Source organism: Crocuta crocuta, unplaced genomic scaffold (genome assembly GCF_008692635.1).
Source record: "Crocuta crocuta isolate KB4526 unplaced genomic scaffold, BGI_CrCroc_1.0 scaffold102, whole genome shotgun sequence".
NCBI lineage: Eukaryota > Metazoa > Chordata > Mammalia > Carnivora > Hyaenidae > Crocuta > Crocuta crocuta.
Window position 1 is genome coordinate 5,650,569 of NW_027530019.1, and position 20,277 is coordinate 5,670,845.

The following is a 20,277-nucleotide window of genomic DNA, read 5'->3' on the forward strand; positions in this document are numbered from 1 at the left end:
GTCTGAAGAGCCTCCCCCTGTCTGGCAGAACTTGAGGAGGCCATGGAAGTCGTTTTAATTACCAGGGTTTGAAGTGTCATTACTTGAGACGTTGTGACTGGCAGACGGACTGGATTAGTCACATGTAGTATTCAAATCACTGCTAGTAGAAATGACCTCTGCCTTTAGCAAAAACGGCCAGTATAAAGGCACCCAAATAAGGGGGAGAGCTTGCAAAGTTTGTTGGAGTAGTAGTGGGTCCCCTTATCAGATAGTGCTCATGGTTTTTCTTTTCTTTTTGATTAAAAAAATCTGTCATAAAACTAATGAAGTCATGATGTGTGGGTCACAATATATGTAGCTCATTTGTATATTAGAGGTTTTTTCATGAACTATCACATTTTTGGCAGTGAAAATTATTATTTTTAAAAGCTGGAACAGTGGGAAATTAGGATTTTACCTTGAGCCATGTTACATGGACACTTGGGCATCCTTTATTTTGTGGGGGCAGATGCCTTTTGATCCCCTCCACACTTATTTTTAAGAGGAGTAAGTCACCGTATTTTTCTCCCACAGTTCAAAACAGCAGGTCACTCATGCATGGAGTAGTGTCAGCCTCATTAACCTTCTTGCCCAAGGATATAAACACTTCACATGTATATGACATAAGAGCCCACTGAACTTTTTTTTATTTTCCTGATCTTGTCTGAAAGGGAGTTTGAACTTGGGATAGGAAACAGAAAGGCTATCTTGGCTGTAAGAGAGGCCAGATTTACAGAAGTGGATTCTGGCTAAGGAATGTGGACACACTGCAGACATCTTGTACACAGGCCAGTTCCTGCAGTGATGTGGTCAGACATGGTAAAGCCCAGCTGTTTGCTCCATCGAGAGGGGCTTTTGCTAGCCCACACCATCTCTGAGTGCTGTGCCAGAACTGGATCCGAATATTCGGCCTGCTGAGGCTCACTGACCCCCAGAGAGATTGGAGGTGGTTGTTGTAGAGCACTGTATTCAAAGCAACTGATAAAAGTAGTTGTAAATAAAGACTTGGCAAAAACAGTGTAATATACAGGGGGAAGTGACTGTAAATGTATTTTCCCTTTCTCCCTGAACTATTAGAATATTGGTGAAAACAATTTATGCTTAAATTGGTAGTTTGTTGATGGACATTTGGTAGGGTTTGTCACACATCCCCTCATGAAGGCTATTGGGTGAAATACCATCTTGCCCCCAAATGCATCTCTGCCTTAACATAGCAATTAAGAGGGCATACTGGCGTTAGGCATCCTGAGTTCAAATCCCCATTCTTTACTTCCGCGAGCTGTGGGACCCAGGCTGGTTTGTGTAACCTTCTTAAGCTGTAGTTTCCTTAATGTTAAAGACAGTAATAACAGAACCTACCTCAAAGGGTTGCCTTGAGGATGAAATAAAGTACTATGTCTTTAGCACGGAGCATATAGGTCTTTTCTCTTTGAATTTTACTTTGAGTTTTCCAAATGCTACCGCTGCTTGCACTAAGCTTTAACTCTTGACTTTTTTTTGGCAGCGGGTGGGTGGGTGTGGTTGAGGAAGTGAGAAGGAAATGAAAGGTTTGAATGCTTCACTTTCATTTACACAAAAAAGTAACTCCATTAAAGATTTATCTTCTTTGTTAATGCTTTTTGTGTGAAACTTTAGAATAAAATCTTTTGTAATGGAAATAATCCAACGCGTCTACTTTAGACTTTACATATCTCAGTGCTTTCCAGCTTAAATAAGACATTCATTATTTCTAGAATTAGAGCTGTTTTTTCTATGTGTGAGTAGAATAAATACCACCCAGCTTGTTTGCATGAGTGCTGTTAGTTTGGAGTTCTCAAGACCAAAGTTAGCAGAAAACTCTTACATCTTTCTAATACTTTGCATTAAGCCGTTTAACCTGGTAGTATTTAATGTGTTAAAGAATGAATGCAATGAGATTAAGACAGTCATTGATAGAGGATATTGGTTGAAACAACTGAAATTGAATAATATATTGTTATAAGACATAAAATTATTAAAAATCAAAAAATATCAGAGCATGCAAACAAAATCACAATTAGTATGTAGAATTTTAAGTAATTCAGTGAAATGAAAATGTGATCACTAATGAAATGGAACTGTGAATGAATGAAACAGTTCATGCAATGAAACAGAAAGTACCCCATTTATGAAACAAGATGCTTATGCTTTTAAAGTAATTACTTCAAATAAAAGAGGATGATCAAAGTATAACAGCATGTAATTTAAAAAATGAGCAGTTATTGGGGCGCCAGCATGGCTATTTGGCTAAGCGTCTGACTTAGTCATGACTAAGCTGGCTAAGCCAGTCATGATCTGGCGGGTTCTTGAGTTTGAGCCCCCTGTGGGGTTCTGTGCTGTGAGTGCAGAACCTGCTTGAGATTCTCTCTCTCCTCTCTCCCTCTCTCTCTGTCCCTTTCCCATTCAAGCTCTCACTTTCTCTCTCTCAAAAATAAGTAAGTAAACATTCTTTTTAAGTGAGCAGTTATGAGTGGGCATTAGGTAAGAATGCAAAAGAATTATCTTCACTTTGCCAGATCCTCACCCCTTGGGACAACCAATTTTAACCATGTATGCTTTTAGTTCTTCTCATGTTTATCTTTAAGACACTACGTACGGTGCTTGTACCTCTGTTTCTAGATGTAAACAGTATCCATTGGCTCCATGCCATGAAAGGTGGGGACATAGCTCACTTAGATATCTATACCTTGTCTATCTCTTTTCCTTCCTATCTATGTTTAAATAATCATGGTATGACTTTCAGTTATTGGTTATTTTAAAACATGATATAATATACGTAAACCTCTGTCTCTTGGATCAACTACTTTATTTCTCTCCATACCTTTCTTCCCAATTTGATAGCTATACCATTACTTTTACAGGTACAGGCTTAAAACATTTAAATTTTGTTTTGCAATCATTGTAAATTGTAACATCTTCCATGTTTTGTCTGTAGGTTGATTGCAAACATTGAAAAGACAATGAGGAATGCTTATATTATGATTTTTCAAACACCTTGGAAAATCTTTTTAATATCTTGCTTTGTAGGACTGAAATTTTTAATATCTTGCTTTGTAGGACTGATTCTGGACTCTTTTCTCTTGGCTTTTTTATCATGTTATATGTGTTATTACTCCACAAATACACTCATTCTTGTCAGACAATATGTCTTGATTTTTGTTTGAAAATATAGTTACTCCAACCACAGGACACCTACAAAGGCTCAGGGGTCCTCTGAAGCTATTCCAGGATTTGGTTTGGCGTTGGACTGGGCCCAGTGCAGTTGTGGTAATGAGGTGTTTGTGGGGAAGGTTTGAGGTGGTTGACTCTGGCTTGGATTATCATTTTCAATCTGGAGAAATTTGTGGAGTTCAGAAGGTTTGATTGTTGCCCTCACCCTAGCCCCCTCTTCTAACTTCTCTTCTCATTCCCTTTTCTAAGATTCTGAGTTGCCCCAGGAAGTTCTGGGTTATCTGAACTGAAGTTTTGGGCACTGCTTTGTCACTGAAGGGATACAGGATTGAGAGCCAACGGCTTAGATTGTAATAAACTCTCTCTTCCTTAGCCTCCTATGGTTCCTTTGGTTGAGTAGTTAATTTAGGTCAGAAAATAATTCTATTATGATAATAATGCTGTATTGAGTTCATGTCCATTACTTCATCTGATACACAAACACACACACACACACACACACACACACACACACACACATACANATATTGAGTTCATGTCCATTACTTCATCTGATACACACACACACACACACACACACACACACACACACACACACACATACAATGTGGCCAAGGCAGACATTTCATTATCCCAATGTGTAGAGATATCAACTAAGGTTCAGAGAGGCTCCAGCATCAGGTGCATAGTAAGCCTCTATCCATTGTTTTATGTCTAGTTTGGGAGAAGTTCTAGGCTGTAGGTCACTCTGTCTTTCTTCCTACCTCTCTTTTTGGCCTCAGCATCAGTCAGTCTGAAGTGTGCATTTTGGCCTGCAGTGTTCCAGATCTACTGGGGCTGTGAAAGAGACAAAGGATAGGGCAAAGACCTCACCTTTGTTCTCAATTCTGCTTGTGCTTGAAGTAGTGAGTTCAGAGAAGATGCAGGAGGACTCTGTGCTGTTACACATGGTCTGCATGTAGAGGGAGAGTGTGTGAATGCACGCCAACCAGAAGTCAATTTTATTTATTTTTAATTTTTTAAGTTTATTTATTTACTTGGGGAGAGAAGGAGAGAGAGAGTACATGTGGGGAAAGAGGCAGAGGGAAAGTGAGACAGAGAGAGAGAGAGAGAGAGAAAGAGAGAGAGAGAGAGAGAGAGAGAGAGAATCCCAAGCAGGCTCCACTCTGTCAGCAGAGTCTAATACGGAGCTTGAACCCACAAATCATGAGATCATGACCTGAGCTGAAATCAAGAATCAGACCCATAACTGACTAAGCCACCCAGGCATCCCCAGAAGTACATTTTAGTTACACAGTTTGTTTTTAAAGGTTTACTCTTATGGGGCTACAGGATTTATACTAGCAAGCTTTGGAATAGCTACTGTTGGTGAAATTGATTACAAAACATTTGACCTTATTCATCAGCCCCTGATGCTTTAGGAGTAGCATCAATGTTTAGGCCCTGAGATGTGACATAGTGAAATGAATGCTTTCTTTCATGACTCTGTGTGTTCAGTCCTCTGTCTTAGTTTCTAGCGTAGAGCTAACTAGATCCTTACCCACTTGCTCCCTTAAGTTGTTAAATATGGATCATCTGGATTCTGAATGGAAGCTTTGCTTCAAGAAACCTGATGAAATGTTTGTAAACAAGAGACCCAAAGTTACATTGACTTTATTTTCCTGTAACTCCTGGTATCAACTATGCTTGCAAACTTTGGCTAAAGAAATATTTACATTTTTTGGCTTTTATTTTTTCCGACTAATGTCAGCATTTGCATTCCTCTAACTCTGGTGAAAGGAGGAATATGGTTACATTTTAGGAGGGAGTTAGGCCATAGAAAAAAATATACACAGCTTCAATAAGTAGAAATTTAAAACTTATATGTGGATTTTATGATGACCTTTCTTAACTAGATTGGTAGGAATTTTATTGTTTAGACTCCTGTAACTCCATACATTTTTTTAATTTTTAAAAAATGTTTATTTATTTTTGAGAGAGGGAGATAGAGTGCAAGCAGCAGAGGGACAGAAAGAGAGAAAGGGAGACACAGAATCTGAAGCAGGCTCCAGGCTCTGAGCTGTCAGCACAGAGCCTGACATAGGGCTCGAACTCACGAACGGTGACATCATGACCTGAGCCGAAGTTGGATGCTTAACTGACTGAGCTACCCAGGCGCCCCATAACTCCATACATTTTTACATCTGTGCATTGTGATAGAATCTCTCATTTTTATTTTTCTGATGTATGCATATGTGATATTGAGGGATATCCTTATTGGTATCATTATGTTAAAGAGTCCCAAACTACTAAGCCAGTGTTAGGTCCCATGAGTTTACTTTTTTTTTTTTTTTTTGTCTACAAAAATTCATCCTGGTTTTGTAACTCAGAGATATTTTTTTTTCCTTTTATGTGGTCACATTTGTTTTAAAGCATGGAGTTCTTCTGATTGGATTTGTTTGTTTGTTTTAGACCTAATGTCTGTGGATCACGTTATAATGCTTACTGTTGCCCTGGATGGAAAACCTTACCTGGTGGAAATCAGTGTATTGTCCGTAAGTAGACAATCTATCATTCTTCATGTTCTTTTCTGTTGTTTTGGTTGCATGGTGATTCTTAGTACTTGTTCCTTTGTAATTGCATACCATTAATATGTTTATAGCAGAGCCTTCCAGCTCTAAGATTTTCCTACTTCCTCTGAATCCAGATTGGGAAATACACTAAGTTGGTCAAGCCACTGTTGTCCTTTAATTTAGTGACTTCCTTTGGAATATTTCTGACATACAGGGAGTAGAGCCACAGGGATAATTTGATCAAGGGTACATGTTGCCTGGATTCATAGACTTTGTAATCACTTTGATGGGATTTTGAAAAAAGGATACATTGCTGCTTTCCTTATTGTAATTTCTGACTTGCTTGGCCACCCACAAGCCTACTCAAAGCTTGTACAGTCAATTTGGGTGGTCGAGGCCTAAGATTCTAACTTTTCGAGAGGAAAGGAAGTGGCTAGAGCATCAGATGAAGATGAGTAGAAAGACTAGGGAAGAACTCAGATGGTACCAGAGATTCTCCCATTGGCTCTGCTGCCACAGCAAATATCTAGATTTTCATCATATACTACAAATGTTGAGTGATAAACCACATGCCAGAAAAGATGCTATTTAAAGGAGATATAAGTGAAATTGGTTATGGCATCTGTCCTTTATGACCTTTTACTGTCATCATACATATGGAGAAATTTCCAGTTTTCAGAAAACTCTATCAGGACAGTGGGGAAAGTTAGAGCTGAAAGGACATTAAGGAATCATTGAGTCCACTTTCTCTCTTGGCCTAGCGTGGTCTGTGCAGAAGAATAGAATATTTCAATCAGTATTCTCTTGGTGACCTGAAAAGTTCATCTCTATCCCAGTTTTTGATTTTGACCAAAAGCATCTTATTCATTTGGCAGATTGTGCTTCATTTAAAGATCAAAACTGAATCACTAAGAGAGATACATAATGGTATTTCACATTTTCTAAATGAACTTGACAATGTAATCCTTTCCCTTGTGTTCTTTTCTTAAATGTTTACTTATTTTGTGAGAAGAGCTCGTGCACATTTGCAAACATGTGTGAGTCAAGGAGGGGCAGAGAGAGAGAGAGAGAGAGAGAGAGAGGGAGAGAGAGAGAGACAGGGAGAGAGAGAGGACAAGAATCCCAAGCAGGCTCCACATTCAGCGTGGAGCCAGACTTAGGGATTGATCTCACAAACTGTGAGATCACAACCTGAGCTGAAATCAAGAGTTGGATGCTTAACTGACTGAGCCACCCAGGTGCCCCTCCCTTGTGTTCTGTAGAATCTATGAGAAATGCTGTCTTCAGGTATTCAAATAAATGTTTATAGGATCCTTTGACAGCTTATTTCTTAATAGTTTTCAGTCTCCATCCTAAGATTTTTTGATGTTTGAATGCATTTTCTCTCAAGTATATTATTTTTAGCATTTGCCGCTTGCAAGGTTATGCAGGAATTTGAGTAGGGGATTATATCTATGAGTATAAAAAGTAGTGACCAAATCTTAGTCTGCTAATAAATAGAAATGATTTGCCATTTGGACTTATTCTTCTGGCCACCAGCAGAGCATTTGGTGCCAACGTATCAGTCCCTCAGTGACATGAAAGTGTTACTCTTTCTCTAAAAGATGAACAGCCTCTTGACTGTAGTAGAATCAGGGCTATTGTAGTGGGTTCCCAACTCCTTCTCTCAGATTGTTGATGTAATTGAGAATGGGACTTCAATGTAAAATAAAAACTACTCAGTGGGCAGGATCCAGTGTAGAGAATTAGTGTTAGCAGAACATAGTATTTTTATAGAAATTATTAAGCAATAAGCATTTATAATGAAATAAGCTCCCAAGAATTGCCAAGAACACTGCTGCAACTCTTACATCATTAAATCATAAAGCTAATATAAAGACAAAATGCTTATAGGCATATAAATATGTTTAAATGCAGGACTTTTGTTTGTTTTGTTTTCTCTATACATGATAGATGCCAGGGCTTTTGATAGATTGGGTGCAGTGTGGAATAAAAGAGAGGTTAAGAACCACTGATGTAAATAAGGGAGTTGCAGCATTTTACATCCAGAGCTTCTTTAGTTCACCAGATTTGTTTTGTAAGTGAATAAACCTGTGGCCTAAGGTCACATGAGTCAAGATGGCAGAATTAACCGGAAGCTGAGAGCCCAGGTTTCCTCATTTGAGGGTTGGGTTCCTATAAAGCACCCTGCTCGTAAGCCATGCACTTACAGACCTCTGGTTTCATTGACAGCCATTTGCCGGCATTCCTGTGGGGATGGATTTTGTTCTAGGCCAAATATGTGCACTTGCCCATCTGGTCAGATATCTCCTTCCTGTGGCTCCAGATCCAGTGAGTATAACATGTTATTATATATAATATTATTTTATGTGGTTATGCCCTATTTTCTCCTAAATTTGCTTTTGGCTTTTCCCTTGCCTGCAATACTTTTTTTTTTTTTTTTTCACTAGAACATCTGCCTTCTCTGTTCTGCCCAAAATACTTGGAATGGCTTTCCTCAGTCTGGCCTCCCATTTTCCTTCTTCACTCTTTATAAGGAAATTACCTATGGGACTTAGTTACTATGAATAATATAAAGATTATGTTCCCATGTGTAGGTATCGCCTTATTTATCTTTGTGTCTCCAATGTAAATACCATAAAAGATGCTCAGTGGAATGATTGTTTAATGAACATTTTTGGCTCAAGAAAACTAGGCATTTTTCCTAGTGGTACTGAAATATGAGTTGGATTAAACACTTTTTGAAAAACTGAAGACCCCTACTTTTGCAAGAAGAAAATGTAAGAAGTCATTATGACAGTTTTGGGGGTGATTTTTCCTCAAGCACAAATATATTTTCTGTTTCAGAATTTTACCACTTCATCCTGTGATGCCAAATGATACAAACAGTTTATTTTTCAGAGCCTTTCCTTGCTAGTTGTTGTTTTTACTAGACTTTCTTTGTTTTTTAATTTTTTTTCAAGTTTATTTATTCGTTTTAAGAGTGAACACAAGCAGGGGAGGTTCAGAGAGGGAGGGAGAGAATCCCAAGCAGCCTCTGCACCATCAGCGCAGAGCCCAGCACTCACTCAAACTCATGAACCGTGAGATCATGACCTAAGCAGAAATCAAGAGTCAGATGCTTAACTGACTGAGCCACCCAGGTGCTCCTTTTTGGTTTTTTATTCTTTACATGTGGTGCCCTCAGCAATGAATTAGAGGAAATGCAGCCATTGGGAAAGAGGTCAGTCATTATTGGTTATTAAAAAGGTTTAAGCTCCTCAACACATTGACCATCATCAAGGCAAAAATCTTGGAGTTTTTGTTGTTGTTGTTGTTGTTGTTGTTAAAATTTTTTAATGTTTCTTTATTTTGAGAGAGACAGAACATGAGTGGGGGAGGCGCAGAGACAGAGAACGAGACACAGAATCTGAAACAGGCTCCAGGCTCTGAGCTATCATCACAGAGCCTGACACGGGGCTTGAACTCATCAACAGTGAGATCATGACCCAAGTTGAAGTTGGCGCTTAACCGACTGAGCCACCCAGGTGCCCCAAAACTTGGGTTTCTTTTCTATTTCCCACTTTTTTCCTGAGGAAATGCATTCCCTTTACAGTGTGTTCTGTTTTTGACCAGGTTTCCAAGAAAAGTATTGTGGAATAAGAATATTCTTTTGTCTATTGCAAGTAGAGACTTTAGTGGTCAAGGTCCATTACCTATTAAGACTTCTAATATTTAGCCCTGGCTCTCATGAGCCATTTAACAGGATAGGACAGGTAGTCCTAATAGACCTTCTTGGTGGCCACTCAAATGTCTTATTAAAGTTTTTCTGGCAGGGAGTATGCCAGGTCTGCCTGAGGGCAAGCTGCAAGTGCTGAAGGGTGAGTGGCCCAGAGGCAATTGTTGGCCAGTGACAGACGGAGAGTGTTGGAAAAGTGTCCCAGATTCCTTGCGTCTCAATTTGCAAAACTATGAAGTGTGTTCTCCACTGTCTCTTAGAGTTCCCTAGTGGATTGAGCCTCAGCTGCCCACAGTGGTAATAGGCTCAATCATGTATTTATTAGCTTCTTTCTCCTCCTTGTCTCACTTCCCCACTTTCCTACCAGTGTTTGCTGATGTTACTTACAAAACAGACTGCTTGCATTTAAATTGTTGTCTCCTAATCTGGTTTTGGTGGAACACAAACAAAGACAGCCTACTACTAAAGATAGTTGTACATTGGGATAGAAACTTCCCCGTGGGCTGGGAGGTATTTGCTTACTGCATTGAGAATAGCACGTTCTTATTTGATCTCAGCTTGGTTTTGAATGTGCAACTTCCAAGCAATAGCCGGTTTGTTCTACAAATCAAGGGCACCTGAGCTGAAGGAACTACAAATAAGTAGACAAGTCAACTGGTGGCATTTGCAGGAACATGTTGGACATCTTGATCTCTATCAGGCTGCCACCGAGAACTGCCTAAGGGATGGGGAAGGAGTCTAGATATCAAGCTGGAAACAGACCCTCTCACTCAGATGGGCCCTGGAACAGCATACTTCTCTGGCAGGGAGAAAATATAGCTGGATGACAAAAACTAGGTATCCATGTAGAAAGGTCTTCAGTATGAGAGTGTGAGCTGATAATGATTTCTCTGTCAAGTAAAAGTCATGAGATACATGGGATAGGGTGTTGACAAGTTGGTCCTAGTAGATGTCAAGCTAGTCTCAAGATAGGAGAAGTATAGTGGTAGGTCCTGTGGGCTAGATTTAGGTAAGAGACTGGAGCCCAAGACTTGTGGGTAGTACTCTTTGAAGAAGTTTGGGTCCATCTATGGTACCTGCACATTCGACAAAATCCGTGAGTAGATTGTGGATGAGAGTAGTTTGAGGAGGAGAGTCTGATTTCCTCAAGATATTTGAAGCTTTAAATCATTGACTTGGACTCTACCTATGCTAATATTGTCTAAACATCTTTAAAATTAAAATTAAACTTGGCAGAATGTTTTAAATGAAGGGTAGCTGGAATACTCCGAATTCATTTCTGATCTTTTGAAGTCCTTTTCTCGGGACCAGCTGTGCTATCCTAGACTTCCGGGCTGCAGTGTGGTTGACAATAAATGCGGAGAGCTCACTTTGCTAACTTTCCTACTAGTAGAAGGATAACTTGACAGAGCAAAATATTAGTATTCACTACCTGTGGTTCTACCCAAAAGGAACAAATTTAGATCATTTATTTCACCAATATTTCCTGTGAGAAATTTTATACTTGTTACGTGATAGGGGTTAAGGAGGCCTGGGAAACTTGAGGTGACAGTGAGGCTTTAATTTTCTCATTTGGAAATGAGAAAAAGTGTTCTTTCAGGTTGTTTTCTACTTGAGTGTGCTGGAACGCTGAGAGTAGGAAATGATCTCTTAGTGGCCTGAAGGAGACTGCATTTCCAGAAGGTCTAAACTGCCAGCCAGGAATTCCTTTGGGCACGAGGAAGACTGGACTTCTCTTAGTCTATTGGAACTTTTGCCATTGGTCATAGAGCACCAGGGCAAAAGAGGAAGATTGGCTAGCCAGAGTCAGAAAAATGGGTTTCCTGGACTTTAACTCCAATTCTATTGGGATTGCTCTTGACTCCATCAGTCCCTGAGGCTGACTTTTATTTTGAGAGAGAGAGAGAGAGAGACCGAGTGTGCAAGCAGGGGAGGGGCAGAGAGAGAAGGAGACAGAGAATTCTAAGCAGGCTCCACATTCAGTGTGGGTGCTCCTCGTGGGGCTCAATCTCATGAGATATATACATATATATAGGGACACCTGGCTGGCTTAGTTTGTAGCACATGTGACTCTTGATCTTGGGGTTGTGAGTTTGAGCCTTACATGGGGTGTAGAGATTATTTTTTAAAAATCTTAAAAAATAGAAATAATATAAAGAAGATTATTATGTTATTCAATAACCTATATTATTATAAAAGTTCCCTGAATTTTATATTTAGGAATTTGGAGATCACTTTTATATTCCTCCTGTTTTATTGTTTATGTTTTTTCAAAGGATTTTAAAAACTAAACTTCTTTTTTGAGATATAGATTCATAATCAGTTATAAGAAATAATATGGAGAAATCCTGGGTATCCTTCCGCCAGTCTTCCCTGTGTTAGCATCCTGTGCAACTATAGTATGACATCATGGCCAAGATACTGTCACTGATACGGTCAAGACACAGAAAAGATCTATTGCTGCAAGGATGCTTCATGTTGCCCTTTTCTAGTCCTGTATGGAGCCCAGTGCAAGGCTTGAACTCACAACCCTGAAATCAAGATCTGAGCTGAGATCAAGAGTTGGACACCCAAACGACTGAGCCACCCAAGCTTCCTGGGATACATTTTTTTATGGGGAGTGAGGTTGAAGTCTAGGTCCCTTCTATACCTATATATGTCCAATTGCTCTAGTACCATCTGGTTGTGAAAAGACTATCCTTCACCCATTTAGTTACTTTTGCACTTTTGCCAAAATGTCGTATTTATGTAGGTCTATATCTGGGTCTTTGTTTTATTCTATTTATCCATATATCTATCCCTTCTCCAATACCATACGGTCTTGATTACTGCAGCTATGTGAAAAGTCTTGAAAATGGAGTAGACTAATTTCACTTTACTTTTTTCAAAATAATTTTAGCTATTCTAATTCCTTTGCCTTTCCATATAAATTTTAGGTTAATCTTCTCTATACCTACAAAAAAATCTTTCTAGGATTTTGATAAAAATTATAGTAAGACTGTAAATCAATTTAGAGAGTATTGACCTCTTTCCTGTGTGGAACCCCTTATACTTGGAAAATTTTTTATCATTTTCAATTTACTTCAGTTGGGGATGCCTGTATTCCCAACGCAAATCCGAGCTCTAAGGGTAGAAGAAGGCCAGGGGAACAATTCTAGAGCAGTGTGTTAGCAAGTTTGAGCAGTATGGGCCAACCACATGCTGAAAAGTTTGAGAACACTCTGGATAGGAAGGTGGTGCTATAGCTAATCTAGAAGAAGTGATCCTTGGAAAGCTTTCTCAGCGAAGTGTGGAATTTATATGAATAGGGAGGAGAGGAGTGTGTGGAACTTGCTCTGACTATAGAAATAGTTGAACCCTTTGGTTTCTAGTCTGTTCTCTATGAAAGTGCCTTTATCGCTATCATTTAATCTGTCTTTGAACTTTTCCCAGCTGTGCTAGCACTTGTTTGGTTTTGTTACTGCTCTTGCAGGGACCCTGGCTGCCCCTGTGGACCTTTCCAGGAGTTAGTCTTGCTCTCTCATTTGTCTGTCTGTGTTTTCCTGTGCCTAAATTGAGATCATTTGCCTGTCCTAGAGATGCTTATTTGCAAATTGCTCTCTATATTCTTTCTGCCCCTGTGCCTGCCAAGACCATGGCAGGTCTGTAGCATCATTCCCAACATAATGCTTCCCAAAGAAAATGGTCACCTTAGTCCTGCATCTCTCTCATTACCACAGCATGCTCCTAGCGTTCTCTTCTGGTTGGTTATTTCATGGACTAATTCGTACTGGGCTGTCACCTAAAGGGAGCTGCCTGGTGCCTGGCAGATAGAAGGCATTCAGCAAGTATTTATTGAATGCCCAGCATGATTTACTGAATCTGGAAAAAACATAAAATTTATTCAGGATCCTATATAGTTACAGGTAAATGGCAACAGTTTCTGTTAGTTTTAGGATGTTGAGCCTTAACTGAAACTCTTTGAGGCAGTCTGCTCATTTTCTTTTCTTTTCTTTTTTTTTAGAGTCTATTTATTTATTTTGAGAGACACACAGAGAGAGCAAACACATGAGAGTGAGCATGAGTCAGGAGAGAGAAGGCAAGAGAATCCTAAGCAGGCTCCACACTGTCAGCACAGAGCCCATTGTGGGGCCCAGCCTCATGAACCATGAGACTGTGATCTGACCCAAAACCAAGAGTCAGACCCTTAATCAACTGAGCTACCCAGGCACCCCTTGTCTGTTCAGTTTTAATAGGAAGTCCTCAATTGTGTCTTAGGGCTCTCAGAGTTAACTGCCTATGGCACCTTGGACACTGACACTTGAACTGGTATTCAGTTTCTGGTAAAATCTTCACACAGATTGAGTGTAGGAATATATTCTGACTTAAGGTATTTAGAGCATGTAATATTTTAGGACATCCTTATGGATTTATGTGGAAGCCTGGCTTTTTTCTAGAGATCTAAACCTTGGTCTCATAATTGCCAGACATATGGGATGTTTGTTCAAACCAGTGTAAATTTAGAAGATGCATCAATGGCAGGACTCAATAAAAAAATAAAATTAATTTATGTATATATACTCCCTAAATTGTTCCTGCTGTAGTAAAGCTACATATCTAGCTCCTTTATTTCCCCACAGAAATCCTGAATGCTTACTCTCATTTGTAAAGAAATATGCTTTTCCCCTGAAGATCTAAGACTCACAAACATGTTTGTGGCAAAGCATATGGTAAAGATCCAATTATCTTTTGATTAGCTTGCTCCCCCAACCCAAAGATTCATAGTTCCTTGGTTTATGGGGACTGCTGGACTAACTATGCCTTACTATTTCTCAAGTCTGGCCAAAGGGTTTTACTTTTTAAAGGAGATATAATATCTTATGTTGGAAAAGGTTTACCTGAAAGACAGGCTAGAAAAAATGTAACAGTGGTTCAGGAAGACTTTTATTACATTGCATTTAAATGTAAACTTGTCGTTTTTCCTGAAAGAATTCATTCTATTTTTCAGTTTGAATAATGTAAAGTCACTATTTGAACTACTTTAGCTTTTTATCTCAAAGTAGCTAAATGGCTTTGTTGCTCATGTGGGAATGGAAATTAGCTCTTGGCATGAACCACTTTAATTGAAATCAGTTTGTGGGTTGAGTTCCTATGCTGCTTGACAAGTGACATCATTTCCTGTGCTTTTCCTAATCCTCACTGTTTTTCTAAGATAGGATGAAACTAAGTTTAACTTCAGTTTTTAAAGCAACTATACACCTTTTCCTGACCTACTTAGACTATTATCCAAATTTTCACCAAATCGTTCCTTCTGTATATTTGTAGATAGTTTTTTAATTCAAAAGCATTTTGCCTGAGATATTCTAATAGAATCATAGGAGCCTAAAATAACTGTTTTAATCAGTTTCCTGGATTGCTTGACTTCTATAACAATGCCCCAACACAGAAGTTATTTCTGCCTTTATACATGGAGAAATAAAGATAAAGTATTTTTAATAGCAACCTACCTAGGGCTGTACAATAGCTTAGGACATAATGGACAACTTCTTAGTCTTCGTTTCAGAGGATAGCTTTTAATGTCTTCAGGTGGTATGAGTTAAGTAAATGGAAATTACCTTAGTAAAGTTCTATATCACACCTACCAGTAGGCAAGATGGGACTCAGGCATTTAATGGGTATAATCAATAATCATGAGGTTTCCCACTCTAAAGAAGCTTTTAGACAAATGGGTTTGGGGATAGGAGAAAACAATTTTTCAATAGATTAGGTTCTATTATATACATTTCCAAAGAGAAGCATAAAGTACTCTGGAGTCAGAGGAAAAAGGGCTTATATCAAGTGGGAGAAGGGGGAGAGAACAGGAATCAGAAAAGATCAAAGAAAAGAAGATATATTTGCAGTGGATCTCAGACATAGATAGGGATTCAGTATTTGGGAAGAGCTGTGTGTGTTGTATATTGGGGATTAAGGGTTAGGAGCAAAGAGACAGGTTAAAGAGGAGATTTCCCCAAGAGGCTAGAACAACGTGTTTGGCATTTTGTATGGGATATAGTAGGCACTGAGAAATATTTTGTTGAGTGAATGAAAGAATGAATGATAAGTAGATCAGGGGCTGAGTCATAGGACATCCTAAGAGTATGCAGAGGATCCCCGAAAGGCCCATGGCTATGCTGAAAAAGGCTTTGAATGCTGAGAGATGGAGGAAGTTGTTAGCACACTAGACCGGGAACTTCTGATGGTGCTTGAGTAAGTGTGTGACATGTTCTTGAGAAGGTGTATCCCTTTCAACTTGACTTCATTAACTCTTTAGTCCTCTATGAGGGCATAGTAAGTATTCAGTTCTGACCTCTTTTCCCCATTGTCATGTGGGGATTTGTGTAGCAACTTATGAAAATGGCCCTTTGTCCCAGAAGTCCACAACCACTCTTTGATACAGCAATCAGAATCCTAACCAGGGCTACCAAGGAAGGAGGCATCTTCTCTCTACTCATAGCAGATTTGGCTCTTAAGCTCCAGGAAAACTGAGCATAAGAGCGAGGCTGAGAATCTTGTTTCTACTCTTGCATGGGAGGAGGGATTCTCTTCTCACTATGTCAAATTGTGGAGCCTTTTTCTGTGGGAATTTTCTCCCACAGCTTGGGGGGGAAGGTGGAGTAAGCCAAAGTTCCAATGCCCAATGCTGGCCTCCTTGTATAGGGATGTGTCAACAAGGATTAATGATGGATTCAGTCAAGCTTTTAGGCTTCCCCAAGTAGAGTAGTTACTGTGTGCAGAGAACTAAGGAACAGCCTGGAATTTTGAAAGTGGTGTTAGTGTCCTAAATTACTGTACTGGTCCTTCTGCTCTGAGTCCTGAAGTCATACTTTTGTAGGTGACAATGTGATGAAGAGTGGATTTCAGACCTTGTGGGTCTTATTTAGTTTGAAGTTACAGTTTAAACAAGCAGTTCTTAGCCAAGGCAAGCTGCCTCCGTTATCGGACAGCCTTGTTATTAATTGCTGTTGTAGGTATTTTTTTCTTCAAAATTTCTTTTAACAAAATTCCTTGGAATTTGTCACTCAGACCATTTTCCTGGCCACCTACAGTGGGACTCTAAATCTTTAAACAGGAAAATTATTGTCCTTGTAATCATTGTAATCTTGTCCCCTATAGTTACTCAAGGCATTATTTTCTTGTTGAAGGAAACTACAGAAAGGGCACTGAGTGGGAAGTCCTGCTAAATTAGGGAAGTCATTTAGCATTATTAAAGTAAATATCAAAGAAACAATTGCATTGTAACTGATTTTATACACAACAAAAATTACACATTTAGTGTTGTCAAATAGGTTCTTTCTGCACAAATACGTGAATCTTGATAAACCATTTTATTTTCTGTCCAAATTCCTACAATTCAATTCCTGTCAAGTGTTGCAATTTAGGTACCTAAACTTCAAAAAGTAAATCATTCTTTTTTTCTTTCCTTTCCAAGTTCAACACTGTAATATTCGCTGTATGAATGGAGGCAGCTGTAGCGATGATCACTGTCTGTGCCAGAAAGGATACATAGGGACTCACTGTGGACAACGTAAGTAAACCATATTTATAAGTATTCTAGATGTTAAACTATGTAGATAAGTGTGTAGACAGAAATGTAGGCAAAAAATACAGAGATAAGTGCTAATGGACTTTGATTACCTGGAATGTGGTATTTTTACAGATGTCCAGTGAGTCTTACATATGATCAAACCACTTACCTAATGCACTTTGCACTGAAATTCTGATTGGAACCTTGGGAATGCTGGTTTGACTGAATTTCTTCTCGTTTACCTTCAGCACCCCACTTACCTCATCCCTTTAATGTATAATCAGAACCCAAGGTGCAGAATTCTTGGTTCCAGATGTATACCTTCTGTTTGGTCATTGAATATTTCCACCTCGATTTTCAAGAAGCACCTTAAAGTATTTCAAACCTCAACCTCCTCTTTCTCCCAAAAACATGCCCTTTCTCTTGATTAATGGTATCTGCATCTCTAGTTTCCCTATGTAGATTCTGCTGCTGTCATAGTTAGCACACGAGGTCCAGTTTGTTGGTTCATTCTTGAAAAGTTTGTTGTGTGTCTATGCTCAGTCAGTCCTTGTACTTTACAGAAGATGAAAATTCCTTTACGAAAGCACATTTTGTATCCCTCTAAGATGAATAGATGTACCCTGCAGAGAATTTGGAAATGCTCAAAAATATGAAATAATAAAAATCTCCATAATCTCACCATTCCAGATATTCCCTTCTAGTCTTTTAATGTACATGAGATCTCATTGTATGCATCATTTTTAAGACTACTTTTTTACTTAATATTTTATGAGAAGTATGTTCTATGTTGTTAACATTTTTTACGTTTTAATGGTTGCAGAATACTCCATTATATAGATGTCTTACTGTTTATTTAATGACTATTTCATGATGGGCATTTGTTCATCCTGTTGGTAGTTTTGCCGTTGTATATGTACGTGCTATGATGAATAATGTTATTATAAATCAACATTTATATTATGCCCTTGTGACTGTGCACAGTGTGGTAAGAATAATGATAGAGTTTTGTGTAACGCACAACAGTAGTATGGAGAGAAGAGACACAGGACAGCTTCCCCGTGTGGGAGCCCCTTGTGCTGCGTCTTGAGGGATGGGGTGGAGTTCACTTGTCAGATAATGGGAGATGGGCCTTCTATGCAGCTGGCACAGCATGGGCCAAAGCCCGAGAATGTGCCAGAGCATGAGATGTCAGACACAGGACCTGTTTTGGTCTTGCTGGAGCTTAAGTGCTGATGGAGGCAATGGGAAGGGAGATAAAATGGAAGTCATGGGCCAGGTTTTGAGTGCTTTTGTGCATACCATATCTTCATCCAAAATAGAGCCAGGGGAGAAGAGTGAGATATCAACAACCAAGAACATTTGTCTGTTGAATTATTTACGCTGTGTTTATTATGTGCTAGGCAAAATTTCAAACTCCTCACATGTATTAACTCATTGAATAAAGCAGCAGCGTCCTGAGTTAGAGGCCTCTGTTACCTCCAATAGATGAGGAAACTGGGGCGCAGCAACACCAGTAACTTGTTTAAAGTTATATGGGAAGGGAGTGGCAGAGTTGGGATCCGAACCCTAGCAGTCTGACTTCACAGCCTGTGCATTGAAGGCTATGAAATGCTGGCCTCGTACACACCACTTAGAATAGTTTACAATGAGAAAGGTCACTGTGACCAGTGTAGAGGTGTAAACTGCAGGGGTAAGAAACCAGAAGCTGGGGAAGACTAGCACCAGGCTGTGGCTACAGGGATGGAGTGATGGGGTGGAGTCGAAGGCACTTTCGGTAAGGGAATTAGGAGGAACTGCTGCATCTTCTTGCTCTTTGGTGCTCCTTGAGAGAGTTTAGTCCAAAGTCTAGCACACAGCAGGCTCTCAGTGAACACATGCAGTGTTAGAAAACCTTTCCCAGACCTCACTTACCTAATCTGTGAAATGAGATGGTTGGCCTAGGCCAACCCCAGATTTCTGCTTAAAATCTTTTTGTTCTCCCCTAAATGTAATTTTATGATGAGAAATGAACTCTTGCTATAATTTTAGCCATAAGGGGTTATGTCAGTTCATGTCCTCTGATCCCGAGTGGATGCCAGGACAGAATTGGATATACAAGAAGATTTATTGTGGAAAAGGCTTGTAAAGAATAAAGGAGGGAGAAAGCTGGAGTAGGAGGGGAAGGCCTTCAGAACATGATGCAGGTCTGACCCCTGTGCAAGGGGAGTGGGATTGTGTAGAAAATACCTTAGACTATAATGCAGCTCCAAGAAGCCTGGCCCAAGCTGATAGGGAGCCCAAAGCAAAGATTGTCCATCAGAGTTCTATGATGGGCAGAAATGCCTAGTCTCTGGTACCCCACTAAGTTAAGTCATTGGGTGGTAGCAGCCAGGAGATATGTGCACTTTATGTGAAAATGAAGCAGATCTGAAGGTGGGGCAGCTGGAGGCTGTCAGCCAGCTGAACTCCTTACAGTAGGTTTTCTTGGAGGGAGATCTGAGTGGCTCAACTTCATGACTGCCACAAGGATATAGACCTATTGTACAGGAAACATATGAAGGAGAAATTAATTCAAAAGGAGATATTCAGGGAAGCCTCATGGAGGAATGGAATTTGAGCTGGGCTTTGAAGAGTGGGTGGTACTGGCAAATTTGGCTCAGAAGAGCCTACCACCTGTGGTAGATGCCTAGAAAGAGGCCATGCATGAAAGAGGTGCAGGATATTAACGAGAAGAGTTGTTTGGGGCATGAGCTCTGAGTTCTTATTTTAATGCCTTTTGTGGCAAGTACAATGTCCCTCCCTCCAGCATCACTGGACTTATCAATGGATTCTGTTATAACAGTCATTTGGGTCTTCATTGTGGTGCATAAATATGGTCAGAATTAATGCTTTGTTGTTTGCAGTTAATTGTGTGGTTTAACGTCTACATTTCTGTAATGGTGACAGAGACCAAAGCTGTCTCTCATGGGAATCCTCTGGAAATTAAGTACAAATGATTAGCAAAAGAGCTTGCTACAATGTAGTCCTCATTGAGGAACATCTCTTATAAACCACCATTTTAGAGGCAGGATTGAAAGCATTGCTCAGATACTTTCCAGAATGAAACCGTCAGCATTAACAGAGGTACAGACTCCCCTATTCCAGCCAGCGTAGCCTGAGATCCCTGAGGAATATAGACAGAGCTGGAACCACAGAGTAACTGTTTAAAATGAATACCAGGATGATTAGATTTTTAAAAAATCGTTGTCCTTGACTAGCATCTACTTTTAAGT

General features: G+C 39.6%; 1 protein-coding gene across 1 annotated transcript in view; it reads left to right on the plus strand.

Annotated features, from left to right (window-relative positions):
• FBN1 (fibrillin 1) overlaps positions 1 to 20,277 on the plus strand; it is a 233,246-nt gene that overhangs the window by 22,476 nt on the left and 190,493 nt on the right. Inside the window, exons 2-4 of the mRNA XM_077764455.1 lie at positions 5,662 to 5,744; positions 7,995 to 8,093; positions 16,928 to 17,023. Coding sequence (XP_077620581.1) covers positions 5,662 to 5,744; positions 7,995 to 8,093; positions 16,928 to 17,023 — 278 coding nt within the window. The remainder of the gene's footprint in view (positions 1 to 5,661; positions 5,745 to 7,994; positions 8,094 to 16,927; positions 17,024 to 20,277) is intronic.